The 26,242-nt window shown below is 39.6% G+C and overlaps 1 protein-coding gene across 6 annotated transcripts in view; it reads left to right on the top strand.

The window, feature by feature from the left end:
• LYST (lysosomal trafficking regulator) overlaps nucleotides 1–26,242 on the top strand; it is a 160,745-nt gene that overhangs the window by 90,161 nt on the left and 44,342 nt on the right. For 4 of the 6 annotated variants that reach the window (XM_061624550.1, XM_061624547.1, XM_061624546.1 and 1 more), the window contains 13 exons: nucleotides 1,073–1,239; nucleotides 1,347–1,499; nucleotides 4,157–4,318; nucleotides 4,655–4,846; nucleotides 17,895–18,073; nucleotides 18,854–19,060; nucleotides 19,142–19,318; nucleotides 19,821–19,897; nucleotides 20,873–21,061; nucleotides 21,908–22,053; nucleotides 22,136–22,232; nucleotides 23,484–23,545; nucleotides 25,281–25,336. In XM_061624550.1, coding sequence (XP_061480534.1) covers nucleotides 1,073–1,239; nucleotides 1,347–1,499; nucleotides 4,157–4,318; nucleotides 4,655–4,846; nucleotides 17,895–18,073; nucleotides 18,854–19,060; nucleotides 19,142–19,318; nucleotides 19,821–19,897; nucleotides 20,873–21,061; nucleotides 21,908–22,053; nucleotides 22,136–22,232; nucleotides 23,484–23,545; nucleotides 25,281–25,336 — 1,864 coding nt within the window. The remainder of the gene's footprint in view (nucleotides 1–1,072; nucleotides 1,240–1,346; nucleotides 1,500–4,156; nucleotides 4,319–4,654; nucleotides 4,847–17,894; nucleotides 18,074–18,853; nucleotides 19,061–19,141; nucleotides 19,319–19,820; nucleotides 19,898–20,872; nucleotides 21,062–21,907; nucleotides 22,054–22,135; nucleotides 22,233–23,483; nucleotides 23,546–25,280; nucleotides 25,337–26,242) is intronic. The other 2 variants (XM_061624549.1, XM_061624548.1) reach the window with 2 other exon arrangements.

Here is a 26,242-nt window from a genome sequence, read left to right as displayed (position 1 = left end):
AAGTAGAAGCCCTTGAAGGAATTGACAAAGGAGTACTTAAGACTTCTAATCTAGTTGCTTTGAGGTAGTAACTTTTTTTAAAAAAATGTGTGCCCTGATTTTGATGTAGAACACTTTCAGACAAATTCTTGTTTCTGAACTCTTAGATGGTACAGTCCTGTTCAAAGGCATATTGTACATCATTCCCCAAGTATTTGAATAAAGTTGCATTAATTCAAAGTGGAGTAACAGCATTTCCATTTTAACAACTCAATTATATGCAGCTGTTTGATATACTCTAGGCCAGGGCAGAACTTGGAAAAGGTACTTTTTTGAACTACAACTCCCATCAGCCCAATCCAGCGGCCATGCTGGCTGGGGCTGATGGGAGTTGTAGTTTAAAAAAGTAACTTTTCCAAGCTCTGGGCCTGGGGTTTCCAAACTCTGGTCCATGGACCACCAGTGGTCTGTGAGCTTCATTCAGGTGGTCTGCAGTGTGTTTGTGAAGAACACTTCCAACTTGATTTCTGTGGAATTCAAATTGTAATACAATAAAATACAATATACTAAATAAAAGAAGCAATTAAAATATAATTAAAAATCATACAGCATCTAGCACAGTTCACTACAATTGCCACAACAGGCAGAAAAATAATTAAGTGGTCCACCAACACCCCTAGGCAATTTTCAAGTGGTCCATGGGAAAAAAACTGCTCTAGTCAAATTTAATTTTTATGTGGATAAAACCCAAAACGTTTCAATTCCTAAATTAATTATGGATCTACTACATTCTGTTGCCAAAAGGACTATATATTATCTTAACATAACAGGTTCTTCTGTTAAGGTATACTGTATTCAACTTTAGTTTCGAGTGCTATCATGAATATTTGTTTGCTAGTCACTGTACAGGTCTGACTCTTCCCAGAAAGCTTACATTTCTTAGTTATATGTAAAAATCAAATAGCAGAAGGGAAGGATGAAATTGCCAAGTAAATAGTGGGAATAGGGTAGAAGTAAGCTTGCTAGCATTGGATATGTGATTAATTTTCAAAAAATTATGGAATTTGAATAACAGCTTTAACTTCCTCTGCAGCATCCTCTCAAACGACTACAGGTTACTTGTGTGCGATATGCAGCAGTTACTGGTAATAGTGACAATCCATGCCTGCAGCTCTTCAGGTTCCCAGTATTTTCGGATTATTGAAGATCTCATGGTGTTACTTGGACATCTTCAGAACAGCAAGAATGAAAGAACACGGAGTAAGCCTTAAATTCTTTCATGTGATTGTACTGGAGAGTACCTTTTTTATTTGAACAATTTCATAGTTTGAAGAAATGCATGGTCATTTGATTTCTATTGCTTTCAGTTATGGCAGTTGCTTTGCAGTTTAGAGTCCTGCAAGCAGCTGTTGAGTTCATAAAAACTGCAGCAAATGGAGACTCGGAGGATCCAAGCAATTTATGCCATTTACCTATTATGCATCATCAGGCTGTATTGCAAAAACATCAGAGCATTGCTGGTGAGTAATAACATTCACCACACTTTTTTGAAATTAGAAACCCTTGATCATTTGTCATGAAATTTGTCCCATTGTTGATGTGTTTATTTAAATATATATATTAAGAGGAATGTAGGTTGAGAGGTTAATGTGAATATTCACCAGCCATTGTGCACATTCACCAGGCCTCATGGAGAATGTGCACATTAACCTTCCATGAAGAGGAAATTGTTTATATTTCCTGGACAATATATGTAATCTCCAACATGGATTGGGAAATGTGCATGTATCGCTAGAATTTTGTACATTCTCTGGTTATTATCCATAATTTGCAACAGGCCTTGTAGATTGTGCATATCTCATCTACATTTGTACATGCTGTGGGCATTACGCATATTCAGTATAGTGATTGTGCCTGCAGCTCTTCAGATTCATTATGTATAGTTGCCAAGAAACATGCCTTTTTTTCTATCTCTTTTCAGAAGTGTACAATCTGTGCCTGTTGTCCATATATTTTCTTTTGACAAAAATGCACCAAACTAATAACTTTACATGTTTGTTGTTTTTCCTGGTGTCTGAAAAATGTAGTATTTAAATAAAGTTGAACCTCAATCTAGAATTTATACCTTGTAAATTAATATATTATAATTAAATTACATGTAATATGTTGTATCTCCCTTGTTCTAAAGTTGAGAACTTTTCAGAGGCACTCTTTCCAGTTAAGGCTACTTGGAGCTCTGTGTTTCTTCTTCTTTTTTGTTTCTTCCTACTTCTCTGAATGTATGACTTTTTAAAAAAATTACTTATGTTCTAGATGACTTGTGACTAGGGTTGACTGCATATTCACCAACAGCTCCAGCTAAATAAATGTTATAGAATGGTGATTGTGTTACTGCATATTCTTGAACATAATGTACATAACCGTTCCAGCTGCACTCTTGATTTAAATGTTAAAATAATCTTAAATCAGAGGAGAGAAAACCTCTGCTCTGGTCAGTGCTGGTCAAAGCAGGTCAATGCTTAACCTGAATTATTTCATCTGAATTCTTTCTCAGTTTGAATAGAACAGCAGATCATGAGGTAACCTTTTATATTTCTGAAAGCAGAGCTCACATTCACATACAGGCATATCCCTCTTTAACGTTCGAAATGGGACCGGAGAGTATACTTTAAGTGAAAATCTACTTTAAGTGAAGCAATTCTCTTCACTTGTACTGCACGCAATCACCACTAGATGGCAGCCGCGTCATGCCAATAAAATGTACGTTATTGCGAAGCGCGTGAACGTTAAGCGGGGTATGGGGACGTATGGAGCATGTACGTTATAGCGAGGCAACGTTAAATGAAGCAACGTTAAGCGGGGTATGCCTGTACTTGTTTCAATTTCCTGTGAGCTAAGCGTCAGCTAGGTCTGCACACAACAGAGCTATGGATAAATGCTGAATCCTGGCTTGTGCAGCTGCTTGTGAGGAAGGAGAGACAAAGGGGCTACATGCTGATGCATGCCACTCATGGATATCCCGGTTTACGAAGCCAGGATTTTGAGGTTAGTGTTAGTGTTGTGTGCAAAATCTCTGTGTGTGTGTGTGTGTGTGTGTGTGTGTGTGCACACACACATAGCATGTAGGTCCCTTATACTGTGTCAAATAATTGGTCCAGATATTGTGAGAGTCCTGTCTACTCTGATCAGTGCACTCCAAAGACTCCAGCTGATGGCAATAGGATCTCTCCAAGCTGTTGGACAGAAGCCTTTTAGAGCTTTCATTCCTGACATAATTTAACTATTGGGGACTTTAGCTCAGACTTTACAAAGCAGAACTGTGTCTTGTAATTTTGAACCAGTTGAATTAAATGACAATGAATATGTTCACAGATAGAGGAGGACCAGCAGGACAATGGCTAGGGAGAGCAAATATTTCTAGACAACATGGGGAACATTGCAGGATTAGTATCTCAGTAAAAGGGTACTAGCTTTCATGCAAAGACATCTGAAAGTGGAATGTTAATCAGGGACAGGATTTGGGATTGGGTCTAGAGAAGGAATGAGAGAGAAATGCTGTTCAGTTTTCATTCTAATGCAAATGTACCAAATTTGCAGTCCCCAAAACAATATGTGAACTTTCTCTTCACACATCTTTGAATTCAGTGATGTAGTTTTCCAACCTAAAAATGTGCACAAAACCCTGCATATATTGGGGAAGTGTGCATAAAAATACATGTATGAATGAAAATAACATACAAAAATGCATTATATTAGGAAACATTGCTTGTAATTTTAGGGGAAATGAGCATTGAACGGTTAATGAATTTTAAAAATAAAACTAATGTGGAAATGTGACAAGCTGAATTTAAGATTAGGAAAATATGGTACTGAGAGAAACTGAAATTAACAGATTCATCCATTCCTAGACTGCACCAGCTAATCATGATTGTGTTATAAGTACAAAAAAAATCCCTAATGTAGACTTCCTCCTAGGCACGTTTGATCTCCTTCATTTCAGTCAGCTGGGATATTATCATGATATTCTCTTTGCATTTTCAAACCCTTTCAGCTTTTTACATTGCTAGATCCTCTTTGAACTGTGAATCATTTTATAAAATGTCTTTGCAGCAAGATGCTATGTATGTATTTTACTTTAGTTATGACTTAAAACTGATATTTTCTGTTTATGACAAAGGCTCAGTTGCAATGAAAGACTCCATTATTCCTCATCTACCAAGACAACATTCCCATTCCTACTGTCAACTTCAGATGTCTTCCTCCTTCAGTCTGTTAAATTTGGAGTTGTCCCTCCTGCCCCCTTTTGGATTTACTTTCTGTTCATTCCCTACAGAAACAGGTGCAGTAATGGTAGCTGTGCTTACTGGCTCATTCTGAGAAAACATTTCTCAGGAAATGTTTTTGCAGAATCAGATTTAGAGCTATGTATCATCAAAATGTTTGATGATATTGTAGTGACTTAGATTTATTGAACCTCTTTTGACAGTTAACCTGACTGATTTTCCACCGTAGTTCACATTGATTTTGTTCCTTTCATAAGAAAATTAATTGGATGTTTTTCTTTCTTCCTGTCACCACTAGTGTAAAAACAGTTGATTTACTGGTAAATTAAAACTTCTGTATGAGACTATTTATCTGTGGCATTTCTTTTGATATTTCTTTTTCATTTTTGCAGCACCCAGAAAATTTTCTCTTGCTCAGTCAGACATGTTGCTAATGAGAATGCATACAGTTGCAGGTGATGAACTCAATTTGATGATGCAGCAAAGAATGAGTCAGGACAACCCTGCTCGTGCCACTGAAGCAGAGCTTATACAGAGGTTACAAAGAATTACTGTTCTGTCAACCAACAGATTCATGTATCAAGGTAATGATGTTCCTTCAAAAATTACCTTACAACCTATCCTGTTGGCCAACAGCTATATTATCATTCTTAATTAAATCTTCACACTCTATTAGGGGAGATATCATTGGGTTTGCCACACTGGAGAAATCTCTCCTATTTCTGGCTTACTTGGTTCATATGGGAAACATTAATGTTCATTTTTAGACTGAGAAAAGACTGGAATTATTGTAGGAACTTTTACAAAACGGTCACAGTATCAGGAGATAAAATTAAACAACTTGGCTAATAGGAACATAGGAATATATATGGAATCAGACTATAGCTCTGTATTTTCTACACTGACTGGCAGCACCTTTCCAGGGATGCTGGAGAATGAGCCTGAGACCTTTTGCACGCAAAGCAGATGCTCTGCCACTGAGCTATGGCCCTTCCCTAAACAGCTGGCAGCATTGCAATATATTCCATGAATGTGATCAAAATACTATATAAGTATTATTAAGGTTGGTAATTAATTTGCGCAAGAGCCACATTTTAAATGGCCTGGCTTGTACATAAAGCTAAGCCATGGCTTCTTTAAACCATGAGGTAATCACGGGTTTTCCCACAGATGATCAAACAAATCATTTCTTTCATAAAAGCCTGGTTTATTCCCCTCACTGTTATGCCTAGTGTCCTAAACGTATTTGTCAGTATTATTCTGGGGGAAAGTGGGGGTAATAGCCCAGTTCATTTGGGACTATCACACTCTGGAAGGACCTTGTCTGGAGACTCCCTGCATTCCTTCGCTGACAATTGAATGGCACAGGAGTGGTGTGCTGCTCTGTCTGCAGGCACTGCATCATGTTTGTCACCTGGGGCAAGCAGGTCTGGGTGCTCCTCCAGAAGGATGTCTCCCCTAGTCTTGCAGATGTTGTGCAAGATACATCATAGAGCAATCATGTCAGGCACCAAGCCTTCCTCCTTCCCCAGCGAAGTGTAAAGTGACTTCTCACTTGCTTTTAGATGCCTGAAGGCTCTTTCCACAGGTGGCCTTGTTTACCTATTGTAGTTGTTGCCCAACTGTGGACAATGGTAGGGGGCCATCAGCCAGGACTGCAAGTCAAAATCCTGGTCTGCAGGGATGATGGGACACATGGGAACTCCACTGATTAGCACTGCTGAGCTGGAGAATGTGTTCTCTCAAGTTTATTTGGTAGACATAATATCCAGAAGGTAGCTGTGTCATGGTTCCTCCCTGAATTAGTGTACACATCCGTGAAGTGGCCCTTGGTGTTGGCCACTGACTGTAGAACCTCTCAGGAGCCAGAATGTAGATGTGGGAAAATACAAAGTACCATCTACCCATGAAAAGCCAAGTTCATGGAAACCTTCAAATACTTTTCTGTCCTCTCCAGCTTGTATCACTTTGTTGAAGTACAGTTTCTCAGAAGATCTCACAAGGTGTGGATTTTCCTACTGCAAAGGTTTGGGACCAGGATACCTGAAAGATCGTCTTATCCCTTGTGCTCTGCAGATGAGGATCTACTGCAGATACCATCTCATCGGGAGGTCCATTCCACACAACATAGGAAGTGGACCTTTCATGTTGTGGCACCTACCTTTTGGAATTCCTTCCCCTTAAACAGCACTTCTCTTTTGTCTTTTTGGCACCTACTGAAGACCTTCCTCTTTCAACAAGTTGAGACCTTATCCCAGTCTGCTTCTGTGCTGGAATTGCTTTTTAATATGTTTTTAAAGATGTTTTTAAGATGTTTTATTTTTCTAGATGTTTTTAGTGTTTTATTGCCTGTTTGCTGTCCTGGGCTTGTTCTGGGAGGCAGGGCAGGTTATAAGTTAAATAAATAAAAGGCTATACTTAAGGACAGATAACCCATATTTAAAGACAGCTAGTAGAGTGTCAGCACCAGTCTTTTGCCACCACACCAAGGAAGACTCGTGACACAGAGATGGAATAATGTTATATTTATTAAAATATAATAAATAATGAAATCTTAGCCAATTTAATTGAAATAACCAGATTCAAACCGCTTTGGGCAGGTGAGGACAAACCTACCTGTGAGGGAGTATTCCTTCCAGTCCTCTGTGCACGTCAGTCACCATGGACAGTTAGCTGAATGTTGTCATAGACATGCTAAAAGTGGAAGGGTCATAGCTCAGTGGTAGAACACCTGCTTTTCATGCAGAAGGTTCTAGGTTCAATCCCCGGCATCTCCAAGTAGGGCTGGGAGAAACTCTCTGCCTGAAACCCTGAAGAGTCGCTTCCAGTCATTGTAGACAATGCTGAGCTAGATGGCCGAATGGTCTGATTCCACATAAGGCAGGTTCCTATGTTACCTCAGAAATGAACATTGTCCCACTTCTCCACCTCTAACCTGGGATAATGCATTATTCAATTGGCTGCTTGTGGATGCAGTAGCAACCACAGCAAAACACTTTCCACCACCAAGGCACATTGTTGTTAGGAACAGTATATACTTGACTTATGTGTGGTGAGAAGCTCCCTTTCTGAGGAGAGGAGGAAGTCTCAGAAGGCATCCTGCATGGAATGTACTATGGCAAATCTGGGCAGCATTGGTTTCCTCTTCCATTTCATCTGCTATTGAAGTGCTTATCTCCATTACAGTTTCAACAGCAGTTTTTAGGCCATGAGTGTCTGCCATTCTTGTGCCAGAAGCAGTGGTACGATAGGTGTGGCTACCTTTAACATGTGGTGCTTCAAAAACTCAAGGTGTTCTGTAATGATGACTTGTGAAGTGGGTGGGAGTTTGAAGCAGGTGACAGGGTTAGTTTGGGATGGGCTGTTGTTGTCCTCCAATTAAAGCTAGCATTTAACTTTGTACACAAATGGCCCAATCTATATAGGTGGGCTTCACTCCATAACTAGTGGGTTGTTGTGAAGAATCTCAATGTTGTCCTTATGAATAGGGCTATATTGGTGCACATAGCACAGGAGACAGCTCTAACCTGGCCAGTTATACATTTTCATGTTAGCTTATGTAGCACTGTCTTAGTCATTATGAGTTATTACAGGCACATTAAGTGAATAGGATGAGGGGAGTACTAGCACCATCCTATAGCATGGATTACTTGTTCTTCCCTTGGTATTATTTTGAACTTTAAGGGTATCCCCAAATTCATTCTTTCTTTCATATGATATTTTTACGTTCTGCCTGCAATCATCACTGGCATCACTCTCTCCTAAATGAGCCCTCACTCTTCTGAAACATAGCCTGCATTCTCACTCTGCATTGCCCAGTGCTTTCTATTAGCTTTTGCTCCTGGATCTGCCTTCACTTCAGTGAAGTAACCATATTCTCATCTAGAGTAGAGGTTTGGCACAGAAGCTTTGAACACCTGTTTTTTAGAAACTAGTATACCCGTATCATATTCTTAACATTAAAGATTTACTCTTGTCCATAAAGAGGGGATAGGGTATGTTATTGAAGGTAGGTAAAAGGGGGGTTGGAAGGGATTATAAAACTAATAGTAGATAGAATTCCTTTCAGGTATAGTCATGTTAGCTTTCCTTTCAGCCAATCTCCAAACATTGTTTATTATTATTATTTATATCCCACCCTTCCTCCCAGCAGGAGCCCAGGGCGGCAAACAAAAGCACTAAAACATTAAAATATCATAAAAACAAACTTTAAAACACATTAAAACAAAACATCTTCAAAAACGTTACTTTAAAAAAATCTAAGATTTTTTGTTATGTGCCTTCAAGTCGTTTATGACTTATGGCGGCCCTATGAATCAGTTAAAAACATTTAAAAAAAGAAAGTTTAAGAACATATTAAAAGCAATTCCAACACAGATGCAGACTGGGATAGGTCTCAACTTAAAAGGCCTGTTGAAAGAGGAAAGTCTTCAATAGGCTCCGAAAAGATAACAGAGATGGCATCTGCCTAATATTTAAGGGGAGGGAATTCCACAGGGTAGGTGCCGCCACACTAAAGGTCCGTTTCTTATATTGTGCAGAATGAACCTCCTGATAAGATGGTATCTGCAGGAGGCCCTCACCTGCAGAGCGCAGTGATCGACTGGGTATATAAGGGGTAAGACGGTCTTTCAGATATCCTGGTCCCCAGCTGTATAGGGCTTTGTACACCAAAACTAGAACCTTGAACTTGGCCCAGTAGCAAACATCTACTCCAAAAGTTTGAGTGTGGGTTTGTTCACACCAGAGTGTGCAGCTATTTGCATTCCCATTTCATTTGCGCAGTTCACATGATGTTGCCCTCAAATAACACCCATCTTGATGTTTCCCCCCCTGCAAATTTGGGTTGAGCCAATAAGGGAATAATCCAATGATGGGGAAAATTGTGCTCCAAACTACTCGACTTGGGGTCATAAAAGATTTGTTTAGGTGTGTCAGGGCAGATGAGTTGTTACTTTCTGCCATTCCCCTTTCACACTACTACCTCACTGCTTTCATTTCTTTTCTGGCAGTGCCCATAAATCAATCAATTAATATTTATTGCGGTCTATGACCCGTAAAAAGCATAGGTGTATCAGTTCATAAAATTACACACGTACAGAACAGATAATGTGTTTCATGGGCATAAAAAGTGCATTGGTATGCTTAATACTTGATACATAAATAAAATAATTTGTTACGCATTATAAGAATAAAAAATAACAATTAAAATTAAAATTGAGTAGGTCAGAGTAAAATGTTTATAGGATATTCAAGAGGATAATTGAGTTCTTTTAGACTGGGCTGCGTATATGTATTTAGCAACGGAGAAAGTGATATTTTTATTTTGACCCCTCAGCAAGCAGGCAAGCAAGCACTCAGGAGATAGGTTAATACGGTTCTTTATGAATGGAGATAGATATTTGTTGCGTTCGCGGGAGTAGAGTGGGCATTTGAGAAACACGTGCCGAAGGGTTTCTATAGCACCCAGTTTGCAGGGACAGGTGCGTTGATTATACTCAATACCCCGGTATCTTCCCTCCAGTACTGCTGAGGTTAGGCAGTTGAACCTTGCTTTGGTAAGCGCAATTCTATATTTAGGGACAGTTAAAAAATCTAAATAGGGGGCGTGCGTATTAGGGTCCAAGTTCAGGTTGAAATGAAGAGGAGAGCAGACTTTGGTTGCTGCTGTCATTGTGGTTTGTATTTCTAGATCCCTGAGTCTCGATCGGATAGTGGATTTGGCTATTATTGGATCTAACGTGTATAAGTACTCAATGGATAAGCCTAATCTGGGAAGTTTATCCTGGAATGTTTTCATCCAGAGTGAGAGATAGGTGTCTGCCCATAGAAGTTGTAAATAACCGGGAGGGCAATCATAGGACAGTTTAATCCAAAAGTTGAATGCCTGAACCCATGCCTGAGATTCAAGCGAAGGTTGGGCAGATTCCAATCTAAGCGCAGCATTAGGGACACACCTTGGGAGGGCAAAAATTTGGCGTAAGAAAGTGGAAAGTACTGCCTCTATGGAGGAACGATATGAGGTGATCCAAAGTGGGGCGCCGAAAAGAAGTTGAGGGATTATCTTTGCCTTAAAAACCTGGATGGCAGCCGGGATGTACTGCCCTCCTTTGGTATAAAAGAAACGTAGAATGCCTTTCATTGTGGTTCGGGCAGTCGAGACAGCCGCGCGGATATGGGGGGACCAGGATAGAGAAGAATGGAAAATTATACCGAGATATTTATAGCTCGAAACTTGAGATATGCTGTTGCCGTTAATTATCCAGTCCGAAGTTGTAGATTTCTTGGAAAACACTAGAATTTTGGTTTTGGAGAAATTAATATTTAGGTTATTGTCTGAACAGTATAGCATGAAGGCTCTAAATAAGCGTTTTAGACCAATTTTGGAGAAAGATAACAGAGCAGCGTCATCGGCATATAGCAAGATGGGACAACTATGGTTGCTTAATTTGGGGGAATGAAAGGTTGGAGAAAGACAGCTGGAATATAAATCATTGAGGAAGAGGTTAAACAATAAAGGGGCCAGAACACAGCCCTGTCTAACCCCTTTTGTTGAAGGGATCAGTTTTGTAAGGCCCCCGTCGCTTCCACAGCGGACACATATAGAGGTGTTCTGGTGTAAATTATATATTAAACAGAGGAGTCTTTTATCTATTGTCGTTCTTGAGAGTTTATCCCATAGTTTCTCCTTTGAGATGGAATCAAAGGCTGATTTCAGGTCAACGAACGCAACGTAAAGGCCATTCCTCGTTCGGTTGGTGTATTTCTCTGCCAGGTGATTAAGGAGTAGGCAGTGATCCAGCACGGATCTGCCTCACCTGAATCCTGCTTGTTCAGAGCCCAAGATGTTCTCCTCCTCTATCCATAAGGATAATTTCCTCTTCAAATGACTGGCATAGAGTTTCCCCACTGCCGACAGTAGGCTGATTGGTCTATAATTGAGGGGATCCGCTCTGGATCCTTTTTTGTATATGGGGATTACTGTGGCTTCCCGCCAGTCCTCTGGGAAGTGACCTGTATTGTTAATGACTGTAAATAAGTTGGCCAATATGGGAGCCCACCATTCGTGATGGAATTTCAAGATCTCTGGGGGTAAATTGTCACCTCCTGGGGCCTTGGCCGCTTTCAGGTCAGCAATTAGCTCTGTTATTTCGCTGTGTTGCACAGGTGGCCAATCTGGGAGTTTTTCGATGTTAAAGGGGAAGGAATAGTTAGTAAGAGTCTCATGGGTGGGTGCATACAAGTCTGAGAAGTGTTGTTCCCATATGTAAGGTGGAATATTACACGGAGCTTGCAAGGTGTACTTCAATGCTCCAGAGACAATAGACCAGAAGGTTTTAGAGTTTTTAAGTCTGGACGCACTGATTAGAGACTTCCAACCCTCATATATTGCTTGCCTTTTTAAAGTGGTTATTAGAATTTTGTACTTCCTTTTGGTAGCGTAGTATTCAGGAGGGAGAGTAGTATGGTTCTGCTGGCGATATTGCAGGTAAATCTGTCTTAATTGCCTTTTAGTAGCTTGGCATTCCCTGTCAAACCAGTAGGAATGCCCTGATTTCAAATGCGGTCTGGAGTTATTATAATTTGGAACTAAGATAGAATTTAGGGTCTTGACCAGGGTATTGTAAACTTTTGAGGCCGATTGGTAATTGGAGGCCTTCACTAATTGTGAATGGATGGCCTCCGCCGTAGGTGAAGAGATGAAGGCTGCTACTTGGTTGGCTATGTGTGGTGACCAGATGGGTCTTTTGTAAGTGGCATATACTGAGTTTGCTGCATGGCTGAGTTGGGTTACTAAGCGACCATTCTCATTTAGGTGTAACAAAAAGGTTAAAGGAAGGTGGTCGCTATCTTGCCTCTTGCCCATGGTGAATTTTGATATTAATTCCAGTAATTGATGGGAAACAATTATATAATCAATGACGCTACTTCCTCTGCTGGAGATGTAAGTGTATTCCGCGCAGAGCTCGAAGGACTTAAGGCCATTGAGGATTGTAAGGTTTCGGCTTCCGAGTAAATGGGATAATCAGATCCCCTGGTAATTAACCCTGGTATCTTTAGAGGCCCTTTCTTTTCTTTTTTTAATAATTTTTATTCAAATTTTTCAAAAGACAAACAAAACAAAGTCAAAAAACATAACAATACAACAACAAAAAATAAAAATAAAATAGTTGACTTCCGATTTGTCGCAGATCAGCTATAAGTATATAATATACATCAAACCTGTCCCTTAATGTATACATACAGGATCACTTTTCTCCATAGGCTGTCTTAGTTAATCGTCAAATCCCAATATCATCATTTTATTTTGATCTTTCAACAAAAAGTCTAAGAGAGGCTTCCATTCCTTAAGAAATGTATCTGTCGATTTTTCTCTAAGTAGACATGTCAATTTATCCATTTCTACTAAGTCCATTAATTTCAATAGCCATTCTTCCGTTGTTGGTGTTGATTCCATTTTCCACTTTTGTGCATATAATAATCTTGCTGCCGTAATCATATATAATATTATTCTTCCATATTTCTTTTCCTTTTGTTTATCCATAAAACCCAATAAAAAAAATTCTGGTTTTGACTGAATATTTATCTTTAGAATTTTTTGCATCTTCCTACCTATCTGTGCCCAAAATGATTTTGCCTTTTTACACAGCCACCACATATGATAAAATGATCCTTCTTGTTGTTTACATTTCCAACAAACATTAGAAACATTACTATACATTTTTGACAACTTTTCTGGAGTCATGTACCAACGGTACATCATTTTATAGAAATTTTCTTTAAGATTATAGCATAGTGTAAATCTCAAGCCTTTTTTCCACATATTTTCCCATTGATGCATTTGTATGTTATAACCAAAATTTTTTGCCCACTTTACCATACACTCTTTTACTTGTTCTTCCTCCATATCCATTTTCAGTAAGAGTTTATACATTTTCGCAATTATATTTTCATCATTTGTACACAATCCTATTTCAAAATCAGATTTACTTATTTCAAACCCATACATTTTCTTGTCCATTTTATATCTTTCTAACAGTTGTAAATAGGCAAACCATTGAAAACTATATCCTTCCTTTGTCAGTTGTTCTCTCTCTTTCATTATATATTCTCCATGTACATTTTCTAATAGTTCTTGATAAGTTAACCATTTCTCTTTTCCAGCCATTTCTCTTCTGTAAAACGCTTCTTGACTTGAGACACGTAATGGTATTTTCGAATAAAACCTTGGTTTATATCTATTCCATATTTTCAACAGAGGACGTCTTATAAAATGATTGTTAAAGTCTACATTTACTTTTACTTTGTCATACCATAGATATCCATGCCATCCCCACTTCAAATTATGGCCCTCCAAATCCAATAGTATTTTATTCCTCAATAAGATCCATTCCTTTATCCAGACTAGACAGCAGGCAGCATAGAGGCCCTTTCAAAGGCAGACTTATAGTGGGCAGTGTCCTCACCTCCCCAGAGATTGGAAGCAAGCAAGGTGTCATCATTGGGGCCAATTCTGGCATTAAAATCACCCATGATGATTAATTGAGCTTTGGGAAAGCGAAATTCTAAATCTGTTAAATAGCTATCCAGGGTATCCCATAGCAAATCGCTGCGTTCCCTGGACGTACCAGGAGGCATGTATACATTGATTAGGAGTACAGATGTTGATTGGAACGACATCAAAACAGCCATGGCAAAATTTTTACAAGGGGGAAGATTTTAAAGGCATGCAGTTAGTGAGGTTGAGATTAGTATGGCCAAACCTCCTTTTGGTCTTCCTTTCAAGTTGTCAGTAGGAGGGACTGCAGGTGAATCAAAGGAGGCGTAGCCATTCAATGTTAATTGCTGAGTAGACCAAGTTTCTTGTAGAAAAATCATATCATGTTTGCTCAAATAGGAAGTCAGTTCGTCATTGTGTTGCTTAGTGTTCCAGCCTGCAATATTCCATGATAAGAAGTGAATAGATGTCTCCTGCAGTAAGTGTTTCGAGTTATTACTGGAGGAAATTGAAGAAAGGTCTGCAGCGGAACCCTGCAGAAGGGTTGGGGTTTGAGGCAAATGTCAGTGCATTTCGTTGATTTGATTTAGGAGACCTAATGTATCAACAAAAACTGCGCCAGATAGCTTGGCAGAGCCCGAATGTTTATTCCTTGGCTGCGTTTCCTTGGGAGGAGATATGTCAGAGTCCATAGGAGACGACGGCGCTTTTTGATCAGAAAGGATCCGATCAGGGTTCCCTTCCACTAGTCGCTGGATTAACTGTAAAAGCTTGTTAAGGATCATTTCGCGTTTGTTGTTCGCGGATTGAGAATATAACTCAGTAAGTTGGAGCTCCTCCGGTTCCAATTCTTGAATTAACTCTGTCAAGGCTTGAGTCCGACAGTGGGGGGCCAAGGTGCTAGATGGCGTTGATACTGTGGGCTGTAGAAATGATGAATTTTGAGTGAGAGATAGTGTTGTTCCTGCCTGAGAAGAGAACGATCCGTAAGAATGTGGAATATACGGCAATAGCGGAGTAGGAGGTACAGAGTTTATATAGTACCGTTGTATTTTTAGTCCTCTAAGCAGCAAGTCCTCTCTTCTATGGAGAATCTGGCTAGCGATAGCAGTAGAGTGAAAGGTCACAATCAGTCGCCATTGTCCTGGTTTGGTGGATATGTTGCGCAGAGACTTAATATAGTTCCTACGATGGATCGAGAAGAGCGATTGTGCAAAGCAGATATCCAGAAAGTGGATGCTTGGGAACGGAGGCCAACGTCCTGGAGCCCTTTGGTTATAAGTCACTATTAGTTTTTCTGACTGTAAGACTAGGTTCCAGGGATGCAATTGGGTTTCAGTTGGAGATACCGCTAATACCAGTTGTTGCGAAGATGGTGAGGGGTTCACGTTCCAAACCATATCTGGGACCTCGTTGCTCAGGTTTGTGGACGTGTGTTTCTTTTGTGAGTCACTTTGGATAATTTTGGATTGGATGTTTATCGGCGGTCGGGGCTCCAGAAGCTTAAACAGAGGCTTGAAATTCATTTTTTTATCATGGTTGGCTTTGTTTTGCTTTATGCTTTTTGGTTTTTTAGATTTTCCTTTTGGTTTCTGTCTTGCCGCTTTTAAGGCTTTTCCATACGAAGGGTTAGGTTTGGACTTATTCATTCTGCTTCCACTCTTCTTCTGTTTGGTGTTAGGTACAGGAGAGGTTGTCTGAGTTCCTTGTGTCGAGTTGCTCAGGAGCAATTGAGAGCCTAGGGACCTCACCAGGGTAGTGAGTAAGCTGTTGGTCTCAGATATAAAGGTCTTAACTAGGCTCAGTTCTTCAAAAAGGAGGGCTTGCCATCCTGCAGTAGGCATTTTAAAGATTGGAGAAATAGAGGGGGGTGGAGAAATTGGCTGCAATGACCCTTGGCTCAGTTCCAAGGAAGACATTGGATGGCTCTGGAGATCACGGTATGAGTCGATGGTGATCGCCTCGGAGGGTGGGCCGTCGTAAGCTGAATTTATAGTGCCGTTAAAACCAGCATCCAGCAGTTCTTCAGCCAGACTCTTTGCAGCTACATCAGCAGCATACGCTTTGAGTGAGAAAGGGTGATCTAAGGTCCATTCATGTGTTGTTGCAGAGAAAGAATTCATTTGCTGTGGATGAGGGTTATGCGAAGAATGCAGTGCCTCATACTTGGGAATGAAATAGTTTGTAATTTTGGATTGCAGCTTATTTGTTTGTAAAGGGTCCGCTAAGTTTGTTATGAAATCCTGTTGTCGATTCTTTGATATTTCCATTATGTATTGATCTACTGGAGAGTGTAGACTGTGTCGTTTCTCAGAAGAGCTGTGAGATGTTCTTTTATTGAGCACTTTTACAGCTTTAACTGCAGCTAATTACTCCAGCCAGTGAGATTACTAAGAGGGTCGGCAGCCAGGAGTTATTGTCATTCCACTCCTTCGGTTTACAGTCATGAGTAATAAAACGTTCCTCAAGGCTGACGAACTGAGGGGGGTGTATTTACTTCCAAAATGAGAGTTAAATACAGTCTTTAAGGATGTTTATAGGTCTTTAAAAACTTTAAACAGCCAGAGCGAAGAGACGCACGCCTTACCGGAAGAAGAGGAGGAACCGGAAGTCCAGTGCCCATAAGTATTTCCTTCAGTGTTCCTGAATGAGGAGCATATATAGCATGTATACTTTTGAACGTTCAGATTTGCACAAAACCAAAAAGCTGCACAAGCAAATTTACAATTGGCTGACTGAGTGTTTGCACACTTCCTGGGTAGGTTTTTTTTTCTTAAAAAAAGGTGCTCACTAACTGCACTCATGCCCTGTTGGTACTTAACTGGCATAACAGAATCAACAAACTTGAAGATGGTGACAACAAGGGAATGCCTGCTGATAATGAATGTGGGAAGAGAGAAGTTGCTTCTTATATTTCAATACGTGCAGGTGTGGACTACTCTAGCCTAATTTGAATGGGGAAAAGGGGGATTAATGTGCTCAAATGTGGATAAGCCCTGAAAGTAACTCTCCGTTCCAAAACTTCATCCATCCTTAATTACAACAGGCAAAAAATACACACCTTTGCCTTTAACATTTTCAGTTTTGTGGTTCATCCTCTTCATGCTACATTGAGAAGTGCTAGGAGCTGCCAGTTTAAAAGTACCCCAGGAATTAGACTTGATGTAACATATATTTATTTTTAAACTGTGGTGTAATGGTTAAGTGTGTGGCCAGTGTGGTGTATTGGTTAAGGTGCTGGACTACAACCTGGGAGACCAGGGTTCAATTCCCCACACAGCCATGAAGCTCACAGGGTGACCTTGGGCCAGTCACTGCCTCTCAGCCTCAAAGGAAGGCAATGGTAAACCCCTCTGAATACTGCTTACCATGAAAACCCTATTCATAGGGTCGCCATAAGTCGGAATCGACTTGAAGGCAGTACATTTACATTTTTTAGAAATGTATCCAAGACTTGCATATTTTGATGATGTATCAGGCCATCAATATTGTATATCATATTTGGCCTCATACGTGATTGATTTCAAGGATTTGTGTTTAAGTAGATTATATCTGACAAAATCATCTTTAGAGTAGACCCACTGAAATCAATGCAATTTGCTATAGCATAATATTTATTTAAAAGTGTTTAATCCACCAGTGGTGAAGCCAGTGTGGTGTAGCAGTTAAAGTGGTGGACTACGACCTGGGAGACCAGGGTTCAAATCCACACATAGCCATGAAGCTCACTGGGTGACCTTGGGCCAGTCACTGCCTCTCAGCCTCAGAGGGAGGTAAACCACCTCTGAATACCACTTACCATGAAAACCCTATTCATAGGGTCGCCATAAGTTGGGATCGACTTGAAGGCAGTCAATTTCTATCTTTCAATCCACCTTTCAGTGCACACCAACCTAACAAGATGACTTACAAGACTCTAAAACATATAAAAATACAATTACAACACACGTGCAACAGGTAGAGCTTTTTCAAGTACAGCACAATTCAGCCAAACTCAGATTTGAATAAACCTGTTATTAGGCACGTTATAATGGATATCTCATTAGTGCCACTTAAAAGGTGAATATGGCCCTAGATTGGAATAGTCTGATTTAACACTGACCTGATAATGCTTTTTTTAAAAAAAATTACAGAGCTTTCTGAAAATTGCCTTGATATGCTGGGTATAATGGAGGACCCATTCCAGAGCAGACTTTCAGTTTCACAGATGGAAGAGGCTGAAAAGGAAGAGCAACAGGCGCCATGTACCCTTAAAATTCCTTTCCTGAAAGAACTTTTAAAAATAATGATAGAAGGAATTGGATTATCTGTTGTAAGTTGCCATTCTTTGTGTTATGCCGTGCAGTTTGTTTGTTTATTAAATTTACATCCTGCCCTTCATCCCAAAAGGCGCCCAGTTCATCATCTTCCCTACTTCCATTCCCCTTATATATTCTGGATATACAAGTCTTATTGTTTGTTCTCCTTTTGCTTTCTCAGCCCACTTTTAACCTGTAAGCCAAACATATCTCTTAGGATGCATGTGTATTTCTGTTTGGGGTCATAAAATGTTTTACACTGGAGCTTCCATACAGTTTCTAAATAAGTTCATCTTATTAATTAACTGTCCAGTGTGAATTTTGTATCCCAGCTTGTACAGTACAGGTGGGCCCTGCTTATATGGCAGGTTCCATTCCGGACCCCCGCCGTAAAGTGGAAATCGCCGTAAAGTGAAACCCCATTGAATATAATGGGGCGTGTTGCACGAAAATGCCGCAAAAGAGCAAAATCGGCTTTAAAAACGGGTAATTCAAGCCGCCGCATTAGCGGAATGCCGGGAAGCGAAGCGCCAGGAAGCAGGGCCCTACTGTATTAGAGCATTTCAAACTTTTTCAGTCTAGTCATATTCTATTTTGTTGTTGGTTGAAGTCCTTTTTATGAAAGCTTTTGGATTTTCCCTCCATCAATGTGTGTGATGCATATCTGAAATCTTATTCAAGGGGAGAAAAATCTCCAGTGATAGCTAATTATATTATGGTGCTTGCATCGGTTTGATGTTTCATGAACAAAATCCAACAGAGGATAAAATTGTCTTAACTTTTCTTGTGTTTAGGGTACAAGTAGAATAAGCACCCCAAGTCAGCAGTGGAAGAGAATTCTCTTATCCTGCAAAGATACCTTTCGAGTGCAGCTTGGAAGGTTGCTTGTGCATGCTCTGTCTCCAGCACGCCCTTTACAGGAAAGAAAGCAGACTCTGGAGATTGTATCTGAAATTAACCACAAGGAAATTTTGCGAGACTGTCTAAGTCCAGCTTTGCAAGTAAGCATTGTGGCACTTTTTAAACACTGAGAAATAATTGTCCTAAAACTATAGCTTTCAATTTTTAATTATATTTTTCAGCATGGACCCAAGCTGTCACTCTACTTATTTGAGTTATTGCATGAACACAAGGGTGAACTAACTAGAGAACAACAGTTAGCAGTAGGAGTATTTATGAATGCATTAAAACTTTGTGGTTACAAATATATTCCTCTCAATGCACCACCAAAGCCAGACCTCATCAAAGCTATGAAAGAGGTATGTAAATCTGTACAGTCACTTTTCTTATTGATCCTAATATGACTAAATGTCATTGAAATAGTCTTGTGAAATAATATCACATCATTATAGGTCACACATGTGACTTGTTTGTTTATTTTTTTATTTATTACATTTATATACCGCCCCATAGCCGAAGCTCTCTGGGCTGTTGACAGCAATTAAAAACATCAAAAACAAATATACAAATTTTAAAACACAAAAACAATTTAAAAACACAATTTTAAAAAATTTAAAAACAATTTAAAAAACTTGTTTGGGATACATATACTGTGTATCATTTGAGAGAATAATGTTTTCACTGTAAACTGGCTTTTGGACTACAAAAGATTTCTTTCTGGAAATGTTTGTAATATTCTTATGGTGATGTTTAAAAAAGGAGAAGCTTTACTTTAAAATTAATCTTTGACACAAATAATATGAAAATACTGGAAAGTAACTAAAAAATAAAGCCCTTGGATTTTTTAAAAACTTTTGTCAGGATCAAAAAAAATACGAGGCAGAAGAAGATGTGAACAAAGCTGCTTGGGAGAAGACTATGTCGAATAATCGGCAAACGTAAGTTATTACCATTTTAATTGGAAACAGCATTAGATGGTGCCAAAAAAATGAAGCTGTCACCAAAAACAGCAGTAGCAGCACCACCAGCACTAATCTAGTTTCTATCCCCCTCCCCACTGCCAAATGAAATGCAAATATGAATATCACATGGTATTTCTCCACTTCTACCCACCTCTGTAGCAGCCTTACGTGTGAGACAGAGAAAGGAAAATACATGACTTGATGCATGTCGTATTTTTATTATAGCATGTTACAGATGAGGAAGGGATGAACTCAGCACAAGACTGCTATTTCCAGTAGCAACAGTCCCATGTGTTTTGCGATGTCTAGTTCCACTCTCTGCATTCTGCTAGAACGACCTTGGTGCTTGCCTAGTCTCTCAAGGTTCTTGCAGAATTCAACTGAATTTTAAATTCATTTTAAAATTATGCTATACAGGTGGGCCCCGCTTATACGGCAGGTTCCGTTCTGGACCTCCGCCGTAAAGTGGAAATCGCCGTAAAGCGGAACCCCATTGAATATAATGGGGCATGCCACGCGAAAATGCTGCAAAAATGCCGCAAAAGGGCAAAATCAGCTTTAAAAACGGGGAATCAAAGCCGCCGCGTTAGCGGAACGCCGGGAAGTGAAGCACTGGGAAGCGGGGCCCTACTGTACTGTGTCTCAGATTCCAAAACATGAAACGATTACCTTAACTATATAAATGCTACACTGACAAATGATGCTCATCTATTCCTACAAAGGTTTAGTAATTTAACATTCTTACTATAGAAGTGAATAAAGTTTAAAGGCCTGGATCCATCATCTACTCTCCACTGCATCCCCCTAAAGCAATGTTGAATGTCACTCTGAAGAGTGCTTCATGCTTTGGATCCTGCCCATAAATTGGTCATGTTGTTTTATTATTGGGCTTAATTTATTCTTCTTAAATGTAGACAGGTGATAACTTTTTAAGTTGATTTTCCTGTTCAGTCTCTTTCAGCGCTTGGATGCAAAGTCAAAGGACATTTCTAAAATAGCTGGGGATATTACCCAGGCTGTGTCTCTGTCTCAAGGAATGGAACGAAAGAAGGTGATTCATCATATCAGAGGAATGTATAAAACTGACTTGAGTGCTAGCAGACACTGGCAGGAGCTTATTCAGCAGCTTACACATGATAGGTAAGTAACTTTGCTGTGGTGATCTCCCTTTCAAGATATGAATGGTGGTGGTTATGATTGTCTCTTATCTCAAATAAAATTATCTGAATTGCATACAGATAATATTTGCTTATTTGTAAAGGACTTGTGCATTTTCCTTGAACTTCTCAAGAGGGTGTCTTGAGGTACAGGACTTGATCACTGTGTTTCTATGTAATGCTAAAGTAATCTTGGCAGCTCTCCTCCTGGTTGTGCAGGAGGACAAGAGGGGAGACAGTACAACCCTGAAACTTCACTTTGGCTTGCTTGTTTAGGGTTGTGTGTAAACCACCAGTGTGTGTTTACAAAGTTTACAAAGCTTGAGAAAATGAAAGAAGTAGGTGCAAAGTGTTTAGAAATATCTGAATCTTTGGTTTCTTTGAAGAGGAAAAAAAAGAATGGTACAAATAAAATTGCTGTAATTCTAGAAAACACATGCAGGATGTAAATGTTATTGATTGAATAGAATTTTCCCTGCCATGCCCTCAAACCTCAGGAAAAGTTAATGGAATAAAATCTCATTTGCTAAGGCTGTTCTTTCCAGTTTAATGCAGGTCACTGAAAGCCAGACAAAATTGATTTGCTAGTTCCTTAAAATTATAACCATCCCCAGCTTTTAGCGTCTTAAGTGATTGTATATTTATATCTGTGAGTAACGTAACTGTACACTTTAAATGTGTGGTAATATTTGGAATCTTTGGAATTGAGTTGTCGGATCTAAAGTGACTTTGGGAAGATGTGGACTTTCTGAGATTTGCACCACTATTTTAAACCAGCAGCGAGACGGTGTCTAATCCTTAATTACATGCTTTTTTTTTTTCTTTTCAGAGCACTCTGGTATGACCCTACCTCCTACCCAACTTCATGGCAACTAGATCCAACAGAAGGTCCTAACAGAGAGAGGCGTCGTTTACAGAGGTGCTACTTAACTATTCCAAATAAGTACCTTCTCAAAGACAGACAGAAATTTGAAGGTAACTTAATATCCTCGTGGATTCCTGTTACCCTCTCTTAAATGTTACAAAATTTAATGCTTTGTTTTGTGCTTTTTAATAGAGGTTATTAAACCCCCTCTGGCATATCTCTTTGAAGACAAAACACATTCTTCTCACTCTTCTACTGTAAAAGATAAAGCTGCCAGTGAGCATATAAGGTTAGTCTGAATTAGAGAGAGAGATTTAATGTAACTTGAGTGTCTGGATTATGGAATATTGAGTAAAAAGTGACAAAGGAATTATGGGAGGTATTCTACAAAGTAGCTCCATTTGCACAGTGGAACTTCTCCATATCTTCTCCCTGCGTTGCCCCTGCACCCTCCCCAGATCTACTCTGGAGGGTTGGAGTACCCCAATAACAGTTTTAGGGGCTACACAGGGAGACGAGAGGGAGGGGAAGTTCTGTTTGCAGCCAGAAGTCCTTGTGCTAACAGAACTACTTTGTTGGATACTGCCCTTTGCTTCAGAAAGAATTGATATAATTTAGGATCACAAATACCCACTTGCCTGTTCAAGTGAGAATCATTTCCAGGTGATCAGAAAGCATTTTTCTGCTCTCTACCCCACCCCACCTTCAGTTTAGGTCATCACTTACTAATATAGATTATATGTGGGTGATTGGACTGATGACCATTTCTGAACTTTTTTCCAGGTGGTGGGCATAGAACTCTACTCATGGTTCTTAGGGTTCGGGTCAACATTTTAGTTTTCAAGGTGCCACAACAGACTTTTGTGTTTGTTTCAATAAACATATTTGTGTTCTGAAACATGGCAAAGTGTATGCATATGAGATACTAACTTTCATACGACTTTGAACACTAGAGTAGCAAAATCTTGATGAATAAATATTGAATCATAGAATTGAAAGGGATTCAGTGGGTCATGCAGTCTGTCAAATTAGATACTGTATACCTAAAGCCTCTAACAGAAGTTTATCCATCCTTTTTTTGTGTACCTCCAAAGAAACAGGTACAGCTTCCTAGGCAGTCTGTTTTGAACTGCTCCAATAAGTATGGTATTTCAGTCAGAATCTGTGTTTTGTAATTTGTCTGTGTGTGTCCCTTTTGGTCCTCTGATCCTTCGATTAATATTTTCTAGTTGTTTTAAAGTAAGGCTAAAGACATTAGCACAATATATTTACCTTTCCAATTGCCAGAAACAGCACGGACAGTACTGCTTGCTGGCTTCCTATGGGCATCTGGTTGGCCACTGTGGAAACTGGATGCCTTACCAGATAGGCCACTGGCCTGATTCAGCAGGCTCTTCTTATGTTCTTACTTTTACTGGCAATTCAACTGACTGAACACAGTGAATGTGTTGTTAAAGTATAGTATTTGAGAATAGTAGTTTTAACATGCATTAGAGGTTCATAACAGCAAACCAGTGAAATTCCCTGCCTATATCTGCAGAGTTAATCGAAGATGCATCAATGTGGCGCCATCTAGAGAGACTCCTGGCGAATTGCTACTAGGTAACAAAAATTTTCTCTAACCTCACACTTAAGCTGTTGAATTGCTTTATATAAAGCCACTGCTTTATAAAAAGTGCCTTTTAATATCTTGGAAAATGTTGGAAAGAAAACTTGCAGGAGAAAGCTATTATTCCTCTGGTCAAGCAGGGCATGATGTTAAATGCATGATTCTTCTAAATTACAGCCATGCAGTGGGAAGGCAATCAGGATCTAGACGGCAGTGCATGCGACAGTGGATTTAACCCTTCCCTGATGTGATTCCAATGAAAACTGCAGAGCTGCTATTAGCCCCCAGAGGATCTGCTAACTCTTCATCACTGCTGTTAGCCGCTGGAGGGAAGCTTCCTTTGGTGCCAAAAGAGGTTTTCCTCCAAGGCCCAATGGTGGTTTTGAAGAGAGAGGGGGATTTCCGTTGGGACTACAGTGGGGGTTGGGGTGGTGCAGATGGGAATGTTACCCCCCTCCCTAAGTGCTGTGGTCTTGATCCTGATTAGGGGCCACTGTAGCTGTTGGAAGAAGGCATGTTATTAAATACAATCACACATTTAACATGATTTGTAGTTTGGCCATTAGCGTGTCAAATACATTTCTACAGGCTATACATATTTTTGTCTAAATGAGAACATTTGGAGCATCAAATGTGGCAGAGAGGTTCATAATGGTTGGTAAATAAATGTGACTAATCTTTATAGTTTAGGTTCTTGTGTCTAGGATGGTAAGGTGTACCCCTGCCATACCAGAGCCTTCTGTCTGTAATAATCAGTCAGCTACATTGCTGACTTCTGTATTTTGGGCTTTTTTCTCTTGCACTCAGGTCCAGTTTTGGGACTTCCCATAGGCATCTGTCTGGCCACTATGAACAGGATGCTAGATTAGATGGGCTACTACCCTGATCCAGCAGGCTCTTCTTTATGTTCTTGTGTTCCTTTCCTGTATGACTTGTGTTCAACTGTCTCCTCTACCTGCTCCATGATACTTTTAATGATGGACTACTCTTACTGGGACCCAAAGCATTTGGGACACATCATTCTCAACTGTCCTGTATAGATCTTTTTGGAAAGGAGGAAATGCTATGCTTCCTGACTACTTACCCAAGGGTTCTGAGTGTGATAACGGGTCCCAGAAGCAGTCACTCAAAAAGAGAGATGTGATGGGTGATAGTTGAAGTAGCAAGCAGAACTGTTAGAGGAGGGGAAAGTGAATGGGCAACGTGGAGAGCAGTTGTTAAAGAAGGGCCTCTTCCTTTTTGTAGGCCAATATTATACTTTTACATAGTTTGTGTACCTGCAAAATATTAGCGTTAAGAGTGCTCAGGGATTATCCGTTGTGCAATGTATATGGTTTCCCACAAAAATTCCAGTATGGTCTTTTTATTGCTGCTACCACAGTGGCTATATATTCCCAGTGCCTGTCTGCAAACATCTCTCAGACCTTGAGGATAAACTAATAACTGATTTAAAAGGATAACATTTTGACAGTTTCACAAGAGTTTAATGCAATGAATGCTTAAATCCATTGATGTCAGTGGGCCCATTCTGGCAATGAGCAATGCTGGATATCGTCCCATGTTTACTTTTAGAAAGTGTCCATTTGCTGAAAATGTAATGTAGACTTATGTTCATGTCAGTCTGATATCAGTGGAAATTTGCTGTGTAAATACCTCTCACAATATGTTTGTATTACAAAGTAGGTGAAAAACAAGCCATATAATTCAGAAATGTTTTTCATGGTGCAGGCAAATGTGGAATGTATTTTGTGGAAGACAATGCTTCTGATACAACTGAAAGTTTGGTAAGTAAAAAAACGTGTACTGACTTGTTTTCAAAACTGCATTTTTTGGTAAACATTTTTATTGCAAATTTTTCATATAATAGCACAACATACAAATGAAATGACAAATGTTTCAGGAGTATCAATGATATGAGCAAGTTCTATCACCAGAAGCCTGTGTTGTACTGAACCATCTATAACTATCTTACTATCAATTCCTGACTTATATCCCCCCCCGCCACTGCAATGGTGTGCATTTCAACTGGTCAAGCTATATTAAAAAAAGAAAGAAAATAATTAATAATTTGGGTACATTATATTCTTTCAGTAAAGATCATTAAGATTTTATACGTTCCAGCTAGCAACATCAAAGCTGCATTTTATTAGCATAATTCTAGCCATAACCTGTGTTTGTGTAAAATCCCAGGAGTTCATATGCATGGTTTTTTAATGTGTTTTGTGAGCAATTATCTCAATATTTCAGAAGTAGTCCTCTCATCGTAAGTAGGAAACTATACTGAAACACTTAAAAGTGGTTTGGGAGGTTTGTTTTTCTTTTCAGGGGTTAAAACTTCTAACTAAGGCATTGTTTTATCAGCTGCAGTGAATGGATTTATGAAAAGATCATTTATTAATTATGTAACGTCCATGGAAGGTGTTCAGGGCCAGCTCCAGATTTTGGGGACCCTTGGGTACAAGGCATCAGTGGATCCCTTGCCTCCTCCCTTGCCTCCTCAAACCATACCCCTCCCTCTTGGCTCCACCCCTTTAAACTTAAACAAAGTTAGACCAATATTGCAACTTCTGTTGTCAAAGAAGAACAATACAAAGTGCATTTTTTGTGGACAGTATAACTTCGAGGTATAGCTTACTTCCAGTTATAAAATTGCAAATTAAGTCCCATTAAATTCATCAGGTCTGAGCAGG

This window comes from Rhineura floridana, chromosome 4, assembly GCF_030035675.1.
Source record: "Rhineura floridana isolate rRhiFlo1 chromosome 4, rRhiFlo1.hap2, whole genome shotgun sequence".
Classification (NCBI taxonomy): domain Eukaryota; kingdom Metazoa; phylum Chordata; class Lepidosauria; order Squamata; family Rhineuridae; genus Rhineura; species Rhineura floridana.
This window is presented reverse-complemented; position numbering and strand designations above follow the sequence as displayed.